Here is a 22,259-nt window from a genome sequence, read left to right as displayed (position 1 = left end):
TTCCGAACCGCTTGATCCTCACTAGGGTCGCGGGGGGTGCTGGAGCCTATCCCAGCCATCTCCGGGCAGTAGGCGGGGGACACCCTGAATCAGTTGCCAGCCAATCGCAGGGCACACAGAGACGAACAACCATCCACGCCCACACTCACACCTAGGGAGAATTTAGAGCGTCCAATCAGCCTGACATGCATGTTTTTGGAATGTGGGAGGAAACCGGAGCACCCGGAGAAAACCCACGCAGGCCCGGGGAGAACATGCAAACTCCACACAGGGAGGCCGGAGCTGGAATCGAACCCGGTACCTCTGCACTGTGAAGCCGACGTGCTAACCACTGGACTACCGGGCCGCCTGATTGGTTCATTCAAACAAATTTAAAAAGAAAGAAATCAAATCTCATACTTCATCTCCAATGGGTTATTTAAACCTTTACGATAGACTATTCTGTGTGGCGTGGCTTTGCTGGTTTCATCAAGCAACAATGTCCAAATCTCACTGGAGGGGTTCTCAGTCAAGTTGTGAAGCTGTTGCGAATCAGCACGTCCAAATCAGAGACTCAGTTGGGATAGGGTAAAGTGCCAGCGCCAGGTCAGGGATGAGATCCTAGTGGAGGAGTATCAAGTATCAAGTATCTTGTGGTCTTGTTCATGAGTGAGTGGAGAATGGAGCGGGAGCTCGACTGTGGGATGTGACTGAAAAAAAAGAGTGGCTGAAATGATATTTCTCTACTGGGTGTCCGGGCTCTATTTTAGCACTATATGTGTCCCGGGGAGGGGGTTCAGAGAAGAGCTACTGCTCCTCTGTGTGGAAAGGAGCCAGACGAGTTGGCACAAGCACCTGATTAGGATGCCCCCTGGACACCACCCTGATAAGGTGTTCTGAGCATTTACCACCAGGAGGCCTGTTCATTGTTTCTAAAAGCTGTTGAAAAACAGGAAGTTGTTGATTTTTTTAGGAAATGCTAAAAGAAGACCTTTATTGAAACGTAATCGATAGGAAAATAGTGACAAGGATATTTCTGGGAAATTCCAAACCACATTTCAAACTGGATAGTTTTCAAATATAATGGGAATTGCAAACATCAAACACAAATTCATTAACTAGACCACAACAACATCCAAAATATATACAGTATGTTGTCTTGCTCTTCTGACAGAATTGTAACTCTGGAGAAATTCTTCATGAAAAGATTAGATGACCATGATTCAGAACAAACCGATCAACTGCATTAGTTTCACCAAAACTTTCATCAAATAAATCACAGACTCCATAGACAATAAACTTGCAGAGGGGCTGTTTATTGATCTCCCAAAAGTCTTTGATGCTATGTATAATGAGATGAACTATCGGGATTAGGGTTTCTCCTTGAATTGGTTCGGAAGCTACTTAATGAAAAGGAATCAGTTTACTAAATTGACATTGAGCTTGGTTAAATCGAGTAAACCCTGCCATAGACAAATTACATATTGACAGGCTTTGAAAAAGGGTTCCTAGTACAATGGTTTTCTTTATTTTCATGTTCAGACATTATTTTCCATGGCAGCAGTGGAAAAATTTCTACCCCTGAAAATAATTATACCCACATGTAAAATCTATGGAAATTTAGGAAGCTACAGAGATTCAATATAGACATGCGACTGAACCAATTAGGAGGAATAGCAACTGAATATGTTTAACACAAGTTAGCGGGTGCATTTCATGGATGTATCGTGTTGAGATGGAAGTCTTGGGGGAACACAGATGAAATAGTCGGCTTGTGTGGCACACTGACATGCAGTTTCCTTTGAATCCAGAGTTCATTTGGAATCATGCCGAGGGCAAATTAGTTTTGCATTCTGCGCTCAGCATTGGAGAAACAATTCCCATGGCTGCAATCATTGAAATAATTGTGAGGATGAGAAACAAATTGGAGAAGAAGCTTAGGAGCAATCTTTTCATTCACGTGAAGGCTTTCACTCAGGACCAATGATGTAACCAAGTGATGTCAAATTCCATTTCTCGGGTCCCTTAAGATAAGGACAAGTGGGATGATTGTTCAATAACTTAAGATATCTGTAAGTCAGAGCTGCATGGAAAGGTCACACTAATATGTCTGTGCTTTGAGAGAGAGAGAGAGAGAGAATCTTTCTTTTATGAGATACGACTGTCACTTCAACATGGAAAAATTGACTCCACAGTGTTCCATTTGAACAACAGATGACAGACTGTATTTGGTCCTTATCTTCTGCAACAGGAGTCCTCTTCTATTAAACTGATCTTCTTTTAAAATTACATGCTCACAATATCTGAAAACATTCAAGATGTACAGTCTGTGTCCTGCTGCACGCATGATGAAATTTGTGTGCCCAAGGAATTGACAAGGAATTGAAAGCAATAATCATGAACAGATATACGAACAGTGCTGCCATATTTGAGAAAGTACAGCAATGTGAGCGCCTTCACAGCTGGCTTATATTTCCTAATTTGAGCTTTCATTCTTGTGAAAAAGGAAGGTCTTTGGCATGAAGGAGGCAACAGATGAAAAGTGGAAGAGTTCATCTTCATGCATCATCAATGTAAATTTATATATATTTTTTTACAACATTAGAGTAATGAGGACACATTGAAGTTTCCAACACAGTGCATAAGTGCTCTCATACAACAGTTGTCTCCTGCCAGAAATTCATGCAGCAACCTGAAGTGACTCCCCACTGACAAGACATGCTCTCCCATTTTCGTCAAATGGTCTTGTCAGCCTTGCTGCTAAGAACGCAATTTCTATCTCTTTAGTGTGTCGGAGAGAAAATTCAACAAAGGAATATCACACTGTAGAAGCAACTAATTGGATGAGAGATACAGGTGTGAAAAATAAACATAAGACACATCAAGTCATTGAAATGAAGGCATGGAAAGTGACTTTTATGACATTGACCGGTCTTTTGTTTATGCCACAACTCTCAATAGCTGAGATATGCTGTCAGAGCATGTCTAAATGCACAGCATGTCAGAGCTTGAAGAGGATGAGCTAGAGCAGCAAGGACCCCAGTCGATGCTGCTCCTGTCAGTTCAGAAAAACAAAATTGAAGCAACTGATAATTGGAGAATGTTCTAGTCTGAAGTGACTGCTGCAATTTTGGATTGTATGGTAAGGACATAATATAGCATAAATAACAAACACATGAAACGATCAGGCTGTGTGTCAATGGTCTTGTTGTGTTGATGATTATGTCCAATCCCTTCATGACAATATTTTATCATCTTCATGCACACCCTGGTCCCTATTTTTGTGCCGAGCGCAAGTCTAGCACAAAGCGTAGTCGAACTGTGCGCATGGGTGGCTTTTGATATTTCCCTCGACTTGGCGCAGGTAGAATTGGGTGTAACAGGGCTTTTGCGCCATTGTGAGTTGGAACCGGCTGACTCCCAGCCAATTGAAGCGCGCTCCCCTCATTCCCATTCAAAACACGGCGGTAGACATTGCAAAAGCAGGAATTGACTCGCTGGGGTTGTGAAAAAAAAATCTCTGATGCGTTGGGAGCGAATGCAAAAGGAAATGTCACAAAACAACTGTGTACAAACTAAAATTCCTTTTGATGTAACAAGGAAAATATATTCAAAAATATTTATCATAAATAACTAGATTTTCTCCATTCCCGTTGAACAATTTTAGGAAAGATAAAAATCGGATTTTTCAAGCTTCATTGCAATACTCACGATTTACAGTAACATTTACAAACAACAGAAAATCATTCCTTCTAATCAGGAAAAATTGAACTGTTCTACAGTAATGTAGAAATTTCGAGTTGAATGTCGACAGAAGATTAACTGGGCTTGATATGAACTGCTTTGGTCACCAGTCACTGTGGCTTCTGGTTTCCCAGAGACACTCAGCATTTTGACTAGGGCCATACCGAGTACAGCGGGTACACGTTCCCTGTTGAAGAATTGTTTTTGTGTTGCCGAAGTATGTATTATTAAAAAAAAAAAGTATTTGATCAACTGGTCAGGAGCTCAGAGCCACAGCGGACAGCTCAAGAAATAAAAGCACTGCGGGGAAGAGTGGCAAAGTGTTAAAAGCAGGACAAAGTGGGACAAGGCTGGACTCTCATATGAGGATTCGTCTGGGCTTGAACGCCTTTTTGTCACTTCAAACGGGGGTGATTGTCCAGACTGTCCCCGCAGTGAAAATGTGGTGGGGCTGGATAAAAGGTGAGACAATTTAGCTGGTGAATTGCTGAATACGGTGAGCTTAGGCGCAGAGAAGAGGAGAGAGAAAAGGATAGAAACACGATGGGAATAGGATGAAAAAAATAATGCATCGAGGAAAGAGAGGATAAAAACAAAGAGCCCACTAAAGAAACTGGCTGATGATGAAAAACACTCTTCTCACGGCATGTCTCAATCGTTAAATGGTCAACCATTTGAGATTCCGCTTCCAAGATCCGAACCACCAAATGCAGATTTGAAGGAAAAAAAAAAAAAGAGTGCTTCCTATTTCGGAAGCACTCTTTAAATAAGCTTCTGCTGAAAGGGTGAAGATCAGTTCTACTAACTGTATTCCTGACAATGTCATTAAATGCTCGATGTCATTAAATGCAGCTACAGTAGATCTTTAAAAGACCTTCATGATGCCTGGGGGATGTTTTTATGTCTCGAGGGGGTGCTCCTCTGGAGAGAAAATGGCTTTCTCCATTTATCAAAATACTTTAAGGACTAGTTCACGGTACAACCGCCTATGTGTCTTTTAAGTCTTATCCTAATGAATATGGACTCTAGTAGTACGCTAGTAGTTCTCAAATGACCAACTGTAGAAAGCACACCCACTAAGGGGAGGGTGATGCACTGTCATCACTACAGCTGGCTATACACTTTGAGGTCTGCTCGCTAGTATGTTATCCATTTATCATCCGCTTCACGTAACAAGGCGTCAAAGCACACAACTCCACGTATTTCAGACCAAACCATCATCGTCCTCTTTACATTGATTGCAAGGCTCTATAAGCAGCAGCGTATTTTGAACAGGTAATCAGGATAAAAGGTACGAGATGAAACAGACAATTCTTCAGATATGACGTGCACCCGCATCGTGTTTCATCCTCTTTTCTGATTGCTGATCACTGAAAAAAAAAGCCTTTCCTTCTCATAGCTCCTTGATTTGATATTACGGTTGGTTTGTGTTATTCCAAACTGTTTGATGAGGGTTCCAATTAAATCAGTACGAAATCAAAGCAGCTTTACTCATGGCATTTTTGAGGAATATTTTTCATCCAAAGGTTCAAGGAATTGTGAGGCAAACTACAGATGGCAGGGGAGCACCTATGCAGTAATAGTACAAACATGTACAAACACATCAAAGTACGTATCCGGGTCCTCGGGAAATCTACGACGTACACTGTTATTTCCTCGCAAAAAGTTGCACGAAAACCTTCACATCCATGGGGTGTGTGTGAAGGAATTTCACTGAATGGGCATCATTTGCTGGGGCTTACAAAGAAATGAACATAATTGACAGAAACTAAGGAAAATGTGGTTGGCTTCAGCCTGTAATACCTCAGCAGCGTACCCGATTGTGACACTGTCACTGTCAATACTTTGTAACTCACCAAAGTTACAGTTCAAGGCAAATAGATTCACTGCAGTAGGAGTAATTGTGCATTTGCCGCGCCTTCTTTGTCACGGTGTTTATTCCTTCCATTGTGGTGGAGGCAATGATTTACCGCCTCAAGAAGTTCAAACCGTGAGAAAATGGACTCGATGGAAATTCAGTACCTAACCCCAATGGGCAATAAATTGATTCCGGAAAGGCAAGGCTAGTAAGGCCGCAAGCCTCTTTCTTGCATCATGTGCCGGTGAAAACAACAGCAGCAACAGCATCAATCATGCCTTATTTTATCCAACTATCACGTTCGTCGGGAATGCCGCTTGTGAAAAACAGCTGCTACATTATGGACTTTATAAACTGGTTGTTTAAGGTAATGTACTGCATCTGCTCGAAGGTATTGGGGTTGGACTGTTGTGATGTAACAAAGCCAACTCTACGTACTGTATTGACAGCAAGATTCATTTATGTATACTAATCAGGCAGTTCTTGGAAAATCTGGGCCGGATATGAACGCTTACATCCAAACGTCTTGAGAAAGTTCATTATTTAAGGGGTTGATATAGCCCTGGATAAATCTTTAGAGCCTGTTAATACAGGGAGTCAGTAGAAATGTCGTATGCAGGCCAAAACTGACCAATATGAAAAAGACAATTTAGTAGGAGTTCTGCCAGTGCTATATTCCACTCCATTGGTTTTGCATTTAAAGTGAGAGATCCATGGATCAAAAAGAAGTGAAAGGGTGAGGAGGTTAAAGAGGAGGAGGCTCGGGCTGTGACTGACTGATTAAAATGACATTGTGTGTGTCAGATGTGGTACCGTAGGGCGATTTCATATCCCCAACTCCACACACATCGACAGGATTTATCAGCCTAATGTAGTTCAGTGGACCTCTAAAATGGCACTGGAGATGGCTCAGCTAAAGTGCATGTAAAGCAGAATGAAAGAAGTAATGAGGTGAAAGATTGTGTTCAGTGCTCATCCATAATGTTGATTATCATCCCCCCCGCAAACTATTGTGGACAGTTCGCTATTGACTATAACAATACAGTGATCCCTCACTACTTTGCGGTTCACTTTTCGCGGTCTCAGTGCATTGCGGATTTTTCAAAAGCATTCATCAAAAAATAAAAAATAAAAAATAGTGAAAATGACGCAAAATAGTCCGCAAAAGGACCGTGAGAGGCAGCAAAACAACAGCGAGTCACACAGAGCAACATATACAGTACTACATGTATATGTTTACTGTATTTTGTTATTTATAGACTAACCTAACCTTATACATCTTATACATGTGTGTGTATATATATTAGTATATACCATGAAGTAATGGTATTAAATAAATGTTTGTCGTAATTAACGACAAACATTTACTTCTACATGCATGTATACCATTAAATTTGGCCTTATAAATATTATATATACTCATACACATGTACATATACCTGTATGGGGGTGGGGGGTACCTACTTAGCGGATTTTCCTCTTTCGCGGGTGATCTCGGTCCCCATTAATCGCGATAAATGAAGGATCACTGTAGACCGAAACAATTACTTTATAATATGTGACATAGTGATCGGAATGAAAATAATGACAGGACATGTTTTGCGTCGATATCAGCGTCATATATCAGGTTTGCTTTTACATACAGCAAACGTTTGCCATTTATCTGAACATATACGTGACACCCGCTCATCGTCATCAACAGTAGTTTATACGCCACGGTGGCAGCTAGAGAAGTACAAGCGGGGCAAAAGACTTGAATTCTAAATATCTATCACAAATGTTTGACTAAGGGGTGAGTTTAGGAGAGGATGCACACACAAGAATGACACACGCGCATACAAACACACGAACGCGCATATTAATCTTGAGCTGTGTGTCAGCTTGCATTTCCTATGCTAGTGGGAAATGTGGTGTGACAGACATTACTGCAGCACACAGGCAGAATAAGAAAGTAGTCCCTGCTTTTATGTTAGGAACACACTCAAGGTTAGACTCCTTTGTGCTCTCAAAACAGGGGAGAAAAGAAGGAAATATTGGACAGACAGACCTCATCAATGAAACCTTGTGCAGCCGACAGACTGTTAATCAGGAGATTTCCGTCTATTGCATAAGATGAGTAGGAGGTTTTGGCAAGAGACCACTTCCTACTCATGACAACATGGAGTGCATTCTAATGGGAACAACTGAAGCTGCAGCTCGATCAGTCCTGCATGAACTCACAGAGCTGCATAACCTGTAAATCTTATTACAGAGCATGTTTTCCCTTTCTCGGGGACCCATTTTACAAGTGACTTCTGAGACACATGCATCTGACAACATGCACGCCAGTGTGAGCCTATATGGCAATTAAAATTTAATAAATGCAAGCCGCACTCATTAATTAGATGATAACTCTACCCTTGTCACCGGGGGAATAGAAGAGCAGAGTAAAATCGCTTGGTGTGGCTAAACAAAACACTGAAGGAATGGATGTGCCGCACCGCTTTATGGATATGTCACATGAATAATATTATTGTCAATAACGTCTATCTCCACATCCCCCTCATGTGGTTGTGTATCACAAGCAAGAAACGTTTTTAGGCTTCAGGTTATGGAAAGGTGATTTCTGTGTTGCACATCACTTGGAAATATATTAGGGTGCATTACCCTGCAGCAACATTACTCATTTGTAGAACTTCAAGGTGTAATTATTATTAAATGAGTTGTTATGAATGCCAATGCGAGATTTACACGAATCTAGCTCAATTTTGAGTCGACAGGTGTCACAGAGAAACGTAAAGTCCCGAAGCCGATTTTCAGTTGTCTTGTGAGTGTCATAATGCTGTTCTTGTGTTTATCCAGCATGTGATAGACGAGCGCCGTCCCTCCAGCTTGCGCACGTGCTGCCAATGTAATCAATTGACTATTTATTTGTCATGTGTCTGTCGGATAATTCCGTCTTGCTCACTACTGTCACTGTCAAGTGTTGAATTGGTCAAGACGTTCTATGTTCTTGCTCTTGGTTTTTGTTCCCGCCAGGTTTTTACCTTTCTAAGTAGTTTTTTGTTGGAGTTATAGTCACGGATTTCTATTATCTGCGTTTGAGTTTCTTCTTGTTTATTTATTGACACGCAATTACTATTTGTGTTTTTATCCTTGCCTTTTTATGCAAGTGTTTTTGGTTGACTTGTTTTCCTGGTGTTGTGCCAGCGTTCTTTGTTGAACTTTGTCGGTCTTGCGAGCCATTTTAGTTGATACACATTTTTTTGTCAATTCTTTCAGAGTTCACGTTTCTGGAGTCTAATTCTGTGCGCAGCTTTCCGGAAACCTCACGGCGAGTGACTGGGGACAAGTACAGGGTTTGCTCCTCTGGCTTGAAGGCTCCAGTTAATATCTGCAACCCCGATGAGAACAACACGTGCAGAAAATAGATGGATGATTTAATGCACAATAAATCCCTGACATGGTTGAAATCGACAGTATGTTTGCTGTCATTCTGTTCACTAAACAAAAGGAGGTACATAAGGTCAGTCACCATCAAAGTGCAACGTTTGTGGAGGGAACACATGTCCCTGATGGTCAGGCTAAATATTCAATACCAAGATTGAGTCACTATGGACGCAGGTGTCAAAGTCAAAAGTGTAGTTAAACATCCATCCATCCATCCATCCATTTTCCGAACCACTTAATCCTCACTAGGGTCGCGGGGGATGCTGGAGCCTATCCCAGCTGTCTTCGGGCAGTAGGCGGGGGACACCCTGAATCGGTTGCCAGCCAATCGCAGGGCACAGAGAGACAAACAACCATCCACGCTCACATTCACACCTAGGGACAATTCTAGAGAGTTCAATCAGCCTGCCATGCATGTTTTTGGAATGTGGGAGGAAACCGGAGTACCCGGAGAAAACCCACGCAGGCCCGGGGAGAACATGCAAACTCCACACAGGGAGGCCGGAGCTGGAATCGAACCCGGTACCTCTGCACTGTGAAGTCGACGTGCTAACCACTGGACTACCGGGCCGCCCTGTAGTTAAACAACACTTGGTAATTTCACACCACATAGCTCTGTGTTTGGAAAAGACTGAAATGGCCTACACTCTCAACAACCTCAAATATCCTCCTCACATTGAGAAATAAATGTGGACTGCAAGCAGAAGTCAGCACACTTCAGTGATTTTCATTTCATTTATTCTGATTCTGATTTATATGTGCCTCAATGATAGCATTGAATTGAAATTGATTACACAACTGCACAACACATTTCATCACAAAAATGTACTTCTCTATACGTCATGAACATCACTTCTTCCTACCAGTTAAAAGGGGCCTAATTTAAGCTGTCAAGGGTGCCATGTTTGTATAATTACACAGCGCTCCAATATAATGAAGGCGCCTGTATGCAAGTGTGTCACTGCTTCGACAAGACTGTCACTGCACATAAGCGGCTGCTCTAGCCAGTGCCCATGTGGGGAATCTGGCATCATTAAGCAGCTGGGCAGCCTCCATCTGGGACGTGGGGAGGGGAGGATCAACTATTATGAAAGCAGGGACACAATATAGTACAATATGTATGTAATCAGACTGCAGACTCAAATCATTCACTTTCAGGAATCTTAGAAATAAGCACACGTTCCTGCCCACATCTCATTCTATATCTCATTTGCTTTCCTTCAGAAAATTTGGACAAATAGTAGAGCTTGTGTCTCAGAGGAGGCACTGTCACCCAGAAACACACTTCCCTGACACACTGGACTCACTCCAAACCACTGAGCGCTGAACAAATCTTCAGCAATACCCACCAGAGTGATGGAACCCAGGTGGCCCCACAGTGACGCTTACCTGGAACAGCGAGGATAGAACTGATGATGTTACATTTAGTGAGCAGTTATCCAGTGCATCTTTTCTTTCTCTGCCTGATATAATTCAAAACTATCAGTTGCTACTGGCTGGTATTCATTAGTAATCTGGCCACAAGAGAAGAAAAGCATATGCTTAAGTTTATAAAGGCAAATACAGTAAATCCTCCTCCATAGCGGGTTCTAGGTTTTTTGTCCCGCTATCACGCTCATTTTTTTGTCCACTGATAATTCAATATTGTTGTTTTTGGATATAATTCCCTTTTTAACTAACTGGGGGAATGCCTCTATCCTCTTCCATATGCAGTTTTTACAACTTCAGAAATCAATGGCTCTAAATTCAGTTTAGAATGTACATTTTTAGGCATGACTATTGATGCATATTTTGAGATGATAGGTTTGTTAGCATGAACAAAACAAAAAATAAAAACAGGATTTGTTCACTGCAAACAAGCTCAACCGCCTTGCTGATTGGAAAGAGATCACTGAATGTCTCAACACTCTTGCACCTACAGTTTTAATTCAACTTAATATAAGCCATTTAAAACTAAAAAGAAAAAAAATCAGTTGCTAGATGAGAAAATTTCGTATGGAAATCATTCGCTGCCGTCAACACGATTAGGAGACGGAGATTTTTGGTGCAAGTGCAAGGTCTAATTTAATATATATATAGAGACCAGGACCAGCCAAACTATGAAGAAAGTATAGTAATAATAATAATAAAACACAGTACTTGTTTTCATTCTACAGGGATTTTAAAGTGAGTGAGTTTGTGGTCCCACCAGGTTAATGTTCACATGATCAAACATCTGCCAACGGGGCTTTGGTATGGTGTACCTTGGTACGCTGGCATGCCATGCAGGGACCAGCCCACGTCCTGACGTCTCTCCTGAGAGCTGGCCAAACGAACTTGGCCACTACCACCTAGACACAGAGGAGTGTGGCGTTATCAAATGTGACATTCTCCACACACAGTCAGGTGAGGGCCGTACAGTTTGCTTGAATGTCAGAGTCTGCGGCCTGGTCACCAGCAGCATAATCAACTCCCAAGCTAAGGGTCCCCACGACTGACAGGGAGAGGCACTCGGCAACATTGTTATCCTTGCCAGCCATAAGCTGGGTGTCTGTAGTGACCTCAGAAATGGCGCAGAGCTGACATTGCTGTTGCAAAGACCACGGCTCAGAGGTCGTGGCCATTGCAAATTTCAGCGGCTTGTAGTCCACGAAGGCAGTGAACCGGTGACCCTGTCAGAGGAATCTAAAGTGTTGGGTGGCTAGTGCATAGCGATACGGGGAAAAAAAGAATTTCTGTCATGATATAGGCTATTTTATATCACACTGACGATATACCACAATATACTTTGTTATTCTATAAAAAAATAAACAACACACCATGACTGCTGACTTTTTCTCACTTTAATTTAAAGAGACATTAAACCGACCGACTGCAAATGAGAAATGTATCCACAAGATCCGTTACATAAAATTATCTATCTATATATATATATATATATACACACACATACATACACATATATTTTATATATGCATACATACACATATATTTTATATATATCTATATATATATATATATATAAAGCACAAATGTGCTTTTATATATAAGATGAGGGCCATTTTAACCCCAAATATCCAGCATGGCAAAAAGTGACGGTGTTGCTCAGGAGTAGGGAACTCCGGTTTCTCGAGAGCCATATCCTGCTTATTTGAGATCTCTCTACTTCAAAACACCTGATTTAAATGATCAGCTCATCAGCAAGCTTCATAGAAGCCTGAAATGATCATGAGCAATTCATTCAGGTGTGTTGGAGTAGGGTGGGATCTGAAACGGGCAGGATATGGCTCTCAAACAACCAGTGTTCCCAACCCTCGGCGGAGCTCAACATCACAGTAACAATTCACAAATACATTTGTTACCATGAAAATGTAGGCCATGAACCTATTACCTGTGTCCTAATTGAATGTGGAGAATGGAACGTTGTATAACAGCAACATGCCTGTGCTGGATAGACACGGTATGCTTTCGCCACTATCACCTTCTGACTGCATGGCATCGTGGTCAACATAGCTGAATGAATGAATGATTTTCTCTTTTCTCATGATATATTGGAGAATAACCCAATTAAAAAAAGGCAACATTCCAAAGTGAGTCACACAATCGAATGTGCAACAAATTGTTTGATAATCGAATGAAGGCTTTAGTGCCTTTAGGGAACACACCAATGTGCTTCCTTTTTAATGCTGTGATGTGTGCGTAATGCCTCTAGCTTGAATCTGTGAAGGTGATTTTCGTGATTAATATAACCACTTCAAGCCAAGTTTGAATCATGCAATCCAGACCCGTTGATTTGTCTGAAGGATATGAGCATCAATGTTTGCCAGGCTTGCAGTAACCCGTGACTGATTAGTTAAGCAAATGCCATCAAGCAATGATTTATGGACAAAGATGACACGATCCCCAGGTGTCCCTACTTGCACAAAATGCTAATCAGCTCTCCTTTGTTTTATTAATCTTTTTCTAGGATAAGAGTCTTCTGCAAAGCTAACTTGATATTTGAACTCATCATAAAGCTTCAGACATTGTTTCAGGGTGTCCCAAAAGTCATTATACACGTTTTTTAATTCGTGTCAGGTAGCCTCTAATTTTGAAAGATGAGTTATTGACATCTTTATACTTTCCAGTTTTTGGAAGCAAATCATTGGCTCGCCAGTTGAAACTGAACAAAAAGCATGTCAACCTCACAAAATAAGACCATTATCTCTATAGACTAAAATAAGATAAGATAAGATATCCTTTATTAGTCCCACACTGGGGAAATTTACAGCCTCCAGCAGCAAGAATGTAGGCAGAAAGAAGAAGAAAAAACAAACAAACAAACACCGTCCAATTAAGTGCAATATAAATACAAAATGGATAAATCGCAGTGCTATTTACAGTTGTTTTCCACATCATTCAATTATTAAATATTATTGTTGCTATTTTTTATTCAGCAGCCGGACAGCAGTTGGTAGGAACGAGCGTCTGTATCTCTCCTTCTTGCAGCGCGGGTGTAACAGTCTCTGGCTGAAGGAGCTACCTAGTGCTGTCAGGGCGGGCTGGAGAGGGTGGGAGGGACTGATTTCAAAACAAAAATTACAGAGTTAAAATGTAAAACCTGTGAGAGAATAAAATGATAAAATACCTAAAATGAAGAAAGGTGTGTAATACAAATTAAAAAGGTCCTACTCAATTCATTCAAAACAATTCATCCACATCAACAACTGCTCTTCCTACATTGTCCCACTGTCCCCCAAGGTTCTGTGCTTGGTCCTCTTCTCTTCATTCTCGACCTTCTACCCCTCGGCCAAATCATTCGTCGTCATCACCTCCAGTTCCATTGCTACGCTGATGACGTCCAATGTACATCTCCACCAAATTGTTCACCCCAACATCCCACGTTAGTCTCACTTCATTTTGTGGTCCAAGGCTCATGAGATTTCCCCACAAGATTATCCAACGCTCGTTTTAAAGTAACAGTTCCATTTGTTAAATGCTCCATTTATTAAACGAGGCAGCATTCACTACAACAGTCGTAGTATTGTTTACCTAGTTACATATGCCAGAAGAAAACCTCCTGAAAGACATTGTCGTGAAAGTTGACACGAAAGTGTGGATGGTAGAAAGCCTAATGAGGGAATGGTTGACCGAGCGTTACGGCAAGCGAGGATTTTTTCATTTTAAAACAAACTCAACAGGGAACGGCGCCTTTTTTTTTTTAAACCAGCCGCGTGAGTGCTGTTTTATTACTGTCGTGCTGCAGTGTTAACAGGCAAAGAAAGGTTAAGGTATGTTATTCAACGTTGAAACCTCTTTCTGTGTACCGTCTTTCTTTTCAAACATCTCATGTTACAATTTGGGCACCTGCGGCTTATAGACAGGTGCGGCTTGTGTGTGTACAAAATGTTTTTTCCTTGAAAAATGCAGTGGGTGCGTCTTATAATCAGGTGCGCTCTATAGTCCGGAAATTACGGTACTCAACATGCCCTTGCTCTTTGTATTTGTGTCAATGTGCACTGCCTAAAACAAAGTTATCTTTTCTAAGTCTTAACCGTGCTTTCATTGAATAGCAGTCCTTCAAGGTTGTAGCCTTTTGAGTTCAGCATCAGCTTGACAAGCTTTATTTTTCTTCTAAGAACTCATTTGGCACCATGAAACATGGCTGTCCCTAAGGAGGCATGTCCCAAGGGCACATGTCTGTGTGTGTGTGCGAGACACTGCGATGAAGAGAGAGTGTTTCTGTTCCTTTGACATGGACAGCAATTGAATTTAGAACATAAAAAGAGCAATTCATCAGCCCATAGGAGAGACTATGATGAAGTGCTGGATCCTGTCATCTCTAGGTGGACTGTCAAGGAACAGACATGAAATGATCTCAATAAATAAGAAGTAAAGAACACATAAGCAGAGCGAATGCAAGGCGGATCATGGCCCATCATTATTTGACCATTGAATTGAAACTAAAGTCGATTTTTTTCTTCATCGGTGAACTCGCTAAATCAATCACTTTGGGCTAAATGACTGTGTGGGGGGGGGGGGACGTCCACAGTAAGATTGTAATTATTCAATGCAATTTATGTTATTAGTGCATTGCCAACCACAAAGATCAATTCAGAAAGGTTACAGAGAAATGTGTCAAATTATTGCTGTTCACCACTTTTTTTTTGGTCCACAGTAAGCTTGTAATCATTCAATGCAATTTATGTTATTGCATTGTCAACCACGAAGATCAATTCACAAAGGTTGCAGCCTTAATGAGAAAAAACAAAGAGAGAAACAAACCAACCAAAACCATGAAAAATGACATCAAATCTTTTAAAACTGCAAAGGGGAGACAACAACGGATTTTTTTTCTTTGGGGTGAGAAGCAGCATGATGAATAATTAATTGCACACCCCTACCTTGAAATATGGTATTTTAGATCGGAAATTATTTTAATCGGAATGGACAAACAACTTCCTACCACTGTATGTTTCCATGCAATCTTCTAAAACCACACACCGTTTCAAAGCAAACAGTGATAAACAAAATGTATTACCCTTGTTGCGCCATACAGACCTGGAGCCATTTGGAGTAGACACATAATTACATTCATCAGAATGCAGATGGTGAATGCTTTCTTCTTTAACATAGCTGCGGGCTGTGGAAATCAAAATGAGGAATGTGAGTAGCCTTGTGGACCGATAACCAAAACCTGGACGTGATCAGGTTCAAAGTGAATAATTGCAAGTAATTTCAGAAAATGTGTCTGATAATCACTATTTATTGTGCCTTTCATTTGAATATATATTCTCAAATAGGCTAAAAGAGTTTTACTTGATTATTGGGTTTTTTTTTGTCTCCACCAAAATGCATTAATTCAATTTCAACTTGGGTTCATTTGAATGTGCTTTAGTTGGGTGAATTTCTTTTTCTTGTTTAATTTCTTCCTCCTCAGCGACCGAAACAGGTAGACTGTGTTTAGAAAGTCATCTTACATTCCTTTCTTGTTTCCATCCCCCTTCGAATGCCCAAAGCAACTCGTCTGTGTTCACTATCAGGTGCCATCAGCAAAGGGAGTGAAGGTGCTTACATGGAATCCCATCAAAACAATACAATGGGAAGGGATTTTTGGGTTGGTTGTGCTTGTGAGAGAAAAGAACTGTGCTCGTTACGCTGTCAATTCATGCCGAGTTGAATCTACACTCACCATCGGGCATTATTTGCTTCTTAAAATGCCGCGTAAAATAACGAATGCATTATTCATGACGTTTGACAGTATGAAACAAAACAATCGTGGCATTCTACAACATTTTTCATAAAATCCGGCTGCTCTGAGTACAGGAAAGGATAAGAAAAGACAAACATACAAATTATCTTATGAGGTGTGTCGGAAACGTATTCAGTATCAGACACAATAGACTGATGAATGATAAAAAAAAAAAATTCCCTGTTGGAGGAGGAGGAGCTCAGCCTCCTCTCCGCTCAAAGCAATCCGGGTGCAGTCACCCACGTGAAAAAACTTAGCTCAACAGTACTTAATCGCTAAATAAATGGCTGTCAACAGATCAGTCAATAACGGATTAAAAAAAACTGTGGAAACTGACCAATACTATCAACTTAAAATCTAAATAAAAATACACTAATTTGTCTGTGTCATCACCAGTGAAAATCCTGCCCCCGGTGACCCCCTCCACCCCCCAAAAAAATCACCCCCCCCCCCCACCCCACCAGCAAACCAGTCTAAATCAACATTGATCTTCCAAATAATTTGGATACTAAGGCCTGGATTTATGAAGATTTCAAAGGGAAGGCGCCGAGTTGTGTGTTTGTGTGCGCTGTTGGAAACGGGTGTAAATGTGGTGTAGACCACCGTATTCAAGAGCGTTGTGTGCTTTTTCCACAGAAAATAATGCAATGACAGAAAGAAGTTTGAGGTGACAGAAATCGAAATGTTAGTGGAAGAGACAAAAAACACAATTGACTTACAGATCACTCTGCCAATTTTTTGGGGGGTGGGGGGTCACCGGGGGCATTATTTTTAAAACCCAGGATAGCACACTGGAAAAACTGCTCTGTAAGAGGCCACATTTTTGTCACAATGCGCGGAAATAATCTAGACACACAGAAATGTGGCGCTGAACGCACTAACTGCTGTTCAATTACACGCAAAAGCTCAGCACTGTATTATGTTCATAACGGGAAGGTCATCTACGTTTAACATTCACCTTGACATGTATCGCGGTTGTATGCCTTAAACCACAGAAAGAACCTGACCAGACATAGGCAGGGAAAGGGGGACGCCCGGATGATGTCGTGAACCCCAACAATCGTGGATGAGAAGATTAGCACCTCTCTAACAAGAAGTTGCAATTTACTTTTGCCCGTTGCAGGTTTTGAACTCAGGATGTCCCGTCCCAAAGTCATTCCTTTCAATCAGAAGTATCAGCAGTGTTTATTTTGGACACCATTTACATACACTTGGAGATTCTTGTTGCTTTGGAGAGTCAGTGAAGGGCCTCCACACACAAGCAGCATTTAGAATTGGGACTTGAAAAAGCTTGAGAAGCAATTTCCTGCAATCAGTTCAAATTTCCATATTTTCTATATGTATTCCACCTGACAGCGTAGTCACCAAGCCATGGGTTAACAGACTTGACTGCAACTCAAAGTTTCAATACCGCTGTACAAAAGGGTGAAAGATTTCACAGATCTTTCTGCCATCACTTGTCCAACAAGTACGTCTGCTCAAGTTGAGCTCAAACTTGACAGTGGAAATGTGGCAATTCCTGATTCAGCCATGACACTGTGGGAAAGATCTCTTCAAGAAACAAATGAAAATTTGTTGAGAAGCCTAATCAGATGGTCTCAGTGGGTTGTGACTACCGTATTTTCTGCACTATAAGGCGCACCTCAAAGCATTCCATTTTCTCAAAAGCCAACAATGCGCCTTGTAATCCGATGCGCCTTCCATATGGATCAATATTCTGATTTCATAGACAAAGAATTTTAAATGTTTTCTAAAGTGCTTTGTTACAGCTGCAGATGTTGTGAAAGCTCTATAAAACTAAAGCTGTATTGTATTGTATTACCTTTAGCCTGAGGTCTATTAAAACAAATATTTAAACCAATTATAGATGACTACGATGCAACTACGTCATGCACAATTTGATGAAAAAAAAAATCCACTGCACATAATTGCTGCATTTTAAAAATTCTCAACTGACCAAACAGCAAAGAATAAATGTCAGTCGCTCTCCTGATGTATTCTGGAGGAGTCTCTGCAGACTTATTACCATGTACATGTCAATGTTGCCTGTCAGTCCAAGTACTTCCACCAGACTGAGACAATCGACCATGTTGGCCACGTCAATCCATGCATATATTCATATTCCTATCTATTCATACAAATGCAGTATTTTATGCATGAGCTCTGCTGCTGAAACAAATTGAATGTCCATCCTTCCCCACATTAAAAAAAGGCTCAGCAAACACAACTCTCTGAATGATGACACCCATCCTGGAGGCATCTTTGCCTTTGCACCACATGCAGCAGGAACCACAAAGCCCCCCACGCAAAGCTTTTTAGTATTCTGAAACCAGACATTTAACAAATATGGCTGCCACTGCACGGAATGGAAAAAAACCCCCCAAACAACTAATCAACAGGATAAATCCCAATACAGGTTGTGTTTTACCTGTGTGTTAAGATCCATTTGCGTTGTAGTAGATTGGGAGCAGACTATGCATCATGAAGCCTTCAGGATCACTAACATTGTAAGTATTGTGTGACACGCACATGTGCGCGGACATTCCTTCACACAGGCACAACTCAAGCTGCAACATGCGTGAGGATTCAAAGCGACATTTTGATTTGGTACCAAACAGGAAGCAATACCTCAAATTGCAACGTGCTACTGCTCATAATCACAAAGTATATGTCACTTTCTGGAAATGTATACATTTCAAGACTGACACAAAACCCAAACCACCTAAATGAAAACAATAAATATGATGAGTTTGTTTCCATTTTGAGGAAGTTCGCCACCCTCAGCAATGAGCTCACCCTTCAACTCGCACTTCTGCGACGTGAACACTTCAGTGCATGGGAGAAGCAGATGAGGTATCCTGCAATGGCTCGATTCGGACATGTTAATCATTCCCAATTTTAGCCCTCCTACTCACATCACTCTCATGGCCAGGCTGCTGAGGCCATACGAGCTTTTGTTTCCCTTTGAATAATTGACTGAATAACCATTTTACGCTTTGCCTACAACAATGAGTGCAGAGGCTGTTTTTCAAGTCAATGATGGTTTTAGTCTGTCGTCTATCACTCCAAGGATACACAAACTTTGTTGTGCGAATCGCGCCCATCCTTCTTAGTAGTTCTAATCTACGATTGATGGTGTCAAGCTCTAGCAACGTACTCAGGAAAACCTGAGGCTGAGATTCCTGCCTAGGTGGCTTCAACAAATCACTCAATTAAGGAGTTGATTCCTTCTCCACATGATACTTGAGTTTTTCATTTGTAATTGTGCAACGGAGTTTTTTGATTATCATCGAGGCTCCCAGAAATAAACACACAGATATAAAAGGGTCCACACATTAAAATAAACAAACAAACAGCCTATAAACTCAATGATATCCAATATAGCTCAAACAAACAGCCCCGTTTATTTTCCGTATTTTAAACCAGCATGAAAGATATCTATTTTTGGAAACTTACATTTTGTCAAGGGAGTAAATTTAATTACCCACATCTTACCCCGCATTTCTCATTTGTCATTTATGCTTTTAATGTCCCTTCAAAATAAAAGTGGGAAAAGCTGAGCATTCAAAGTGTGTTGTATAATAGTTACATTTTTAATGGTTCGGGGTTTTTTTGTTTTGTTTTGCTTTTTTTAATGGAACAACTGAAAATGATATAAAGTGATATAAAATGTGTTAGGTTTTTTTTTCCACATCGCCCAGCACTAATTTGTAGTAATGAAATAAAACACATGCAAACACTTCATCGCTTTGTTTCACGATGACTAAAGTGTCTGTTGAGTTCATACATTGTTGCCCTGTATGAGCCGCACTCACATTGAGCAGCACCAATCTTTGTGTCAAGTTATTAACCTGTGTCATCACCTAATTACTGCAACCCTCCTAACTTTGTGTTCATTAGTTCCAGTCGTTCCGTTTATAGTTTCATTTCCATTATGTATATTGGTTATTATCATTGACTGGCCACGTTTGTGCACGAACAAGCGCAGCATGCTCAAGTCCACTCCCACTGTGCCGAGATGAAGGAAATGTAAAAAAGCTGGAGCATGGTCAAGTCTCGTCATGTCTTGACACGTGTCAAATAAGGTAGAAGGTTTTACCCAAGCATAGTGTAGAGTGTGGGAATATCCTCAGAATATTATGTTTGGCTTTTTTGCAACATTCTGACATATTTCTCTCACACCACCACCATAAAAAAAAAAAAAAAAAAACACATTTGAATGTGTATTGCCTCACACAACAAATCCAGACTAACAACTAATGTGAGGACGAGGAAAAATAAAATCGCCTCGAGTGCCATGTCACTGTTTTTTGTTCATTGCTCAAATATGAGAATTAGCACATAATGTACATGCATCGGTGAAGAACATTACTTCACCATTGCTGCACAATCAATTAATGAGTCGAGTTGTGCAATCCGGAAAGCCTCTTTATTGAAATTTTGTTTTATTCCACTCTCTTAAACACATACCCTTGGGCTCAGTTGGATTACACACATTTAGGACTGATCCATAAGCATTTACACGTCAGTTCCACTAGGAAGAACCTGGCCTTAGTAACTATGTTTTTAGGGGTGTATCGTTCCATCTATTAATCGATGCATCAATGCGTCTGCCCTCCATCAATCGACGCCAGACTAGTTTGCATCGATGCCTGCCAAATATTGATACCACATCATTTTACAAGTCATACATATAGATCGACGAAATTGATGAATAATGAATGATATCATTTTATATAAAAAATTCCCCAAACACTTATTTTTTTTATTTACAGTGTAAGTTTGAATGTTATTTTTAGCAGAAGAGATGGTCTTGCTGCTGTGTGATAAAACCTCGGCGATGACCTTTTTTGATGCACCGCAATAAAGGTGTAATCTCATTGGCAGGAAACTGAGCGTTCCAATCTAATAGGTCAGTATTTTAATTTTCATTCTTATAAAAATGAAGAACAATGAACAATGAAGACCCGAACCATACCGCATATAACTGTGTCTATCTAAAGTGATGAAATAAAATGAAATAATGAAATAAACCTTTGAAATTGAATGCCAGCTTTGAAATGTATCTCACTGGCCTAACGCTCTTCATGGGCTCCACTTGTCAGCAAAAGAACCACAGATCCACGTGTGCCGTGTTTGCATTTTGAATTCCGATCACAGTCCAGTGTTTTATTTTTCCTTTTGGTGAAGATTCTGACACATGACTCCCAACACAGTTGCCATCGTGGCTTCTCCTGTTGTGGCAGGCGACTTCTTGTCATTTGCCATTGCCAGAGGCTTTTCGTGTCAAGCAGCTGGTTCAATGATGGGGCTTCTTCTGACAGATGGGTAACTCCTGGCAATGTGTTGCTGTGCTAATGTGCAATCTTGTCAGGAGATGTTGCATCCCTCCAAGTCTGCTTCCTGCTGTGTTTCATAACATATTCTGGCTCACAACGACAAGTGTTGCCTTTCCTGACAACTAACACCTCAAATTAGAACTACAGACCTCAACGCCATGGATCGTGAGCGCAGTGTCTGTAGACACCATCCGGTCAGGTTTTTGCTCTTCCCAACAGACTGCAGCGACCCAAAAACACCACGTCAGTCAAAACATATTGTACAAGCGTAGTAGCACACTATTCATTTATAGTTTGGATCACTTGAAACAAAAAGTACCGGTATATACCGTACGTTCTTATACTATTGTGCCGTGAGAAAGTATTTGCCCTCTTCCTGATTTCTGTGTCCTTTTAGCTGGTCGACCTCACCTGGGAATAAATGCCACTATTCCCAGTTTTATCCATGGAAAATGGCTCTAACAGTGGGTGTGTTGAAGTCCCAGAGTCCTGGAAATGGCTTTGTAACCTTTCTCGATTGATCGATTTCAATAACTTTATTGTAATTTCTTTCTGAATTTCTTCGCATCGTTGCATGATGCGTTTGTTTCTCGAGATCTTGTAGCCGACTTCATTTTGACAGATTCTAGTTTTGGGATTTCGCGATTCAACAAATGTGGTGCTAAGGTATTGCCTGTGAAATTGACAGCTGTCGTTAGGA

General features: G+C 40.9%; 1 protein-coding gene across 1 annotated transcript in view; it reads right to left on the bottom strand.

Annotated features, from left to right (window-relative positions):
• The window catches only part of lsamp (limbic system associated membrane protein), a 99,984-nt gene that overhangs the window by 66,856 nt on the left and 10,869 nt on the right, over window positions 1-22,259 (bottom strand). Inside the window, exon 2 of the mRNA XM_086125892.1 lies at window positions 11,254-11,340. Coding sequence (XP_085982018.1) covers window positions 11,254-11,340 — 87 coding nt within the window. The remainder of the gene's footprint in view (window positions 1-11,253; window positions 11,341-22,259) is intronic.

Source organism: Hippocampus guttulatus, chromosome 12 (assembly GCF_054856545.1).
Source record: "Hippocampus guttulatus isolate MCC_2025c chromosome 12, RoL_Hgut_1.0, whole genome shotgun sequence".
In the NCBI taxonomy this organism is placed as follows: domain Eukaryota; kingdom Metazoa; phylum Chordata; class Actinopteri; order Syngnathiformes; family Syngnathidae; genus Hippocampus; species Hippocampus guttulatus.
The sequence above is the reverse complement of the archived record's forward strand: the minus strand, read 5'-3'. Positions and strand labels throughout refer to the sequence as shown.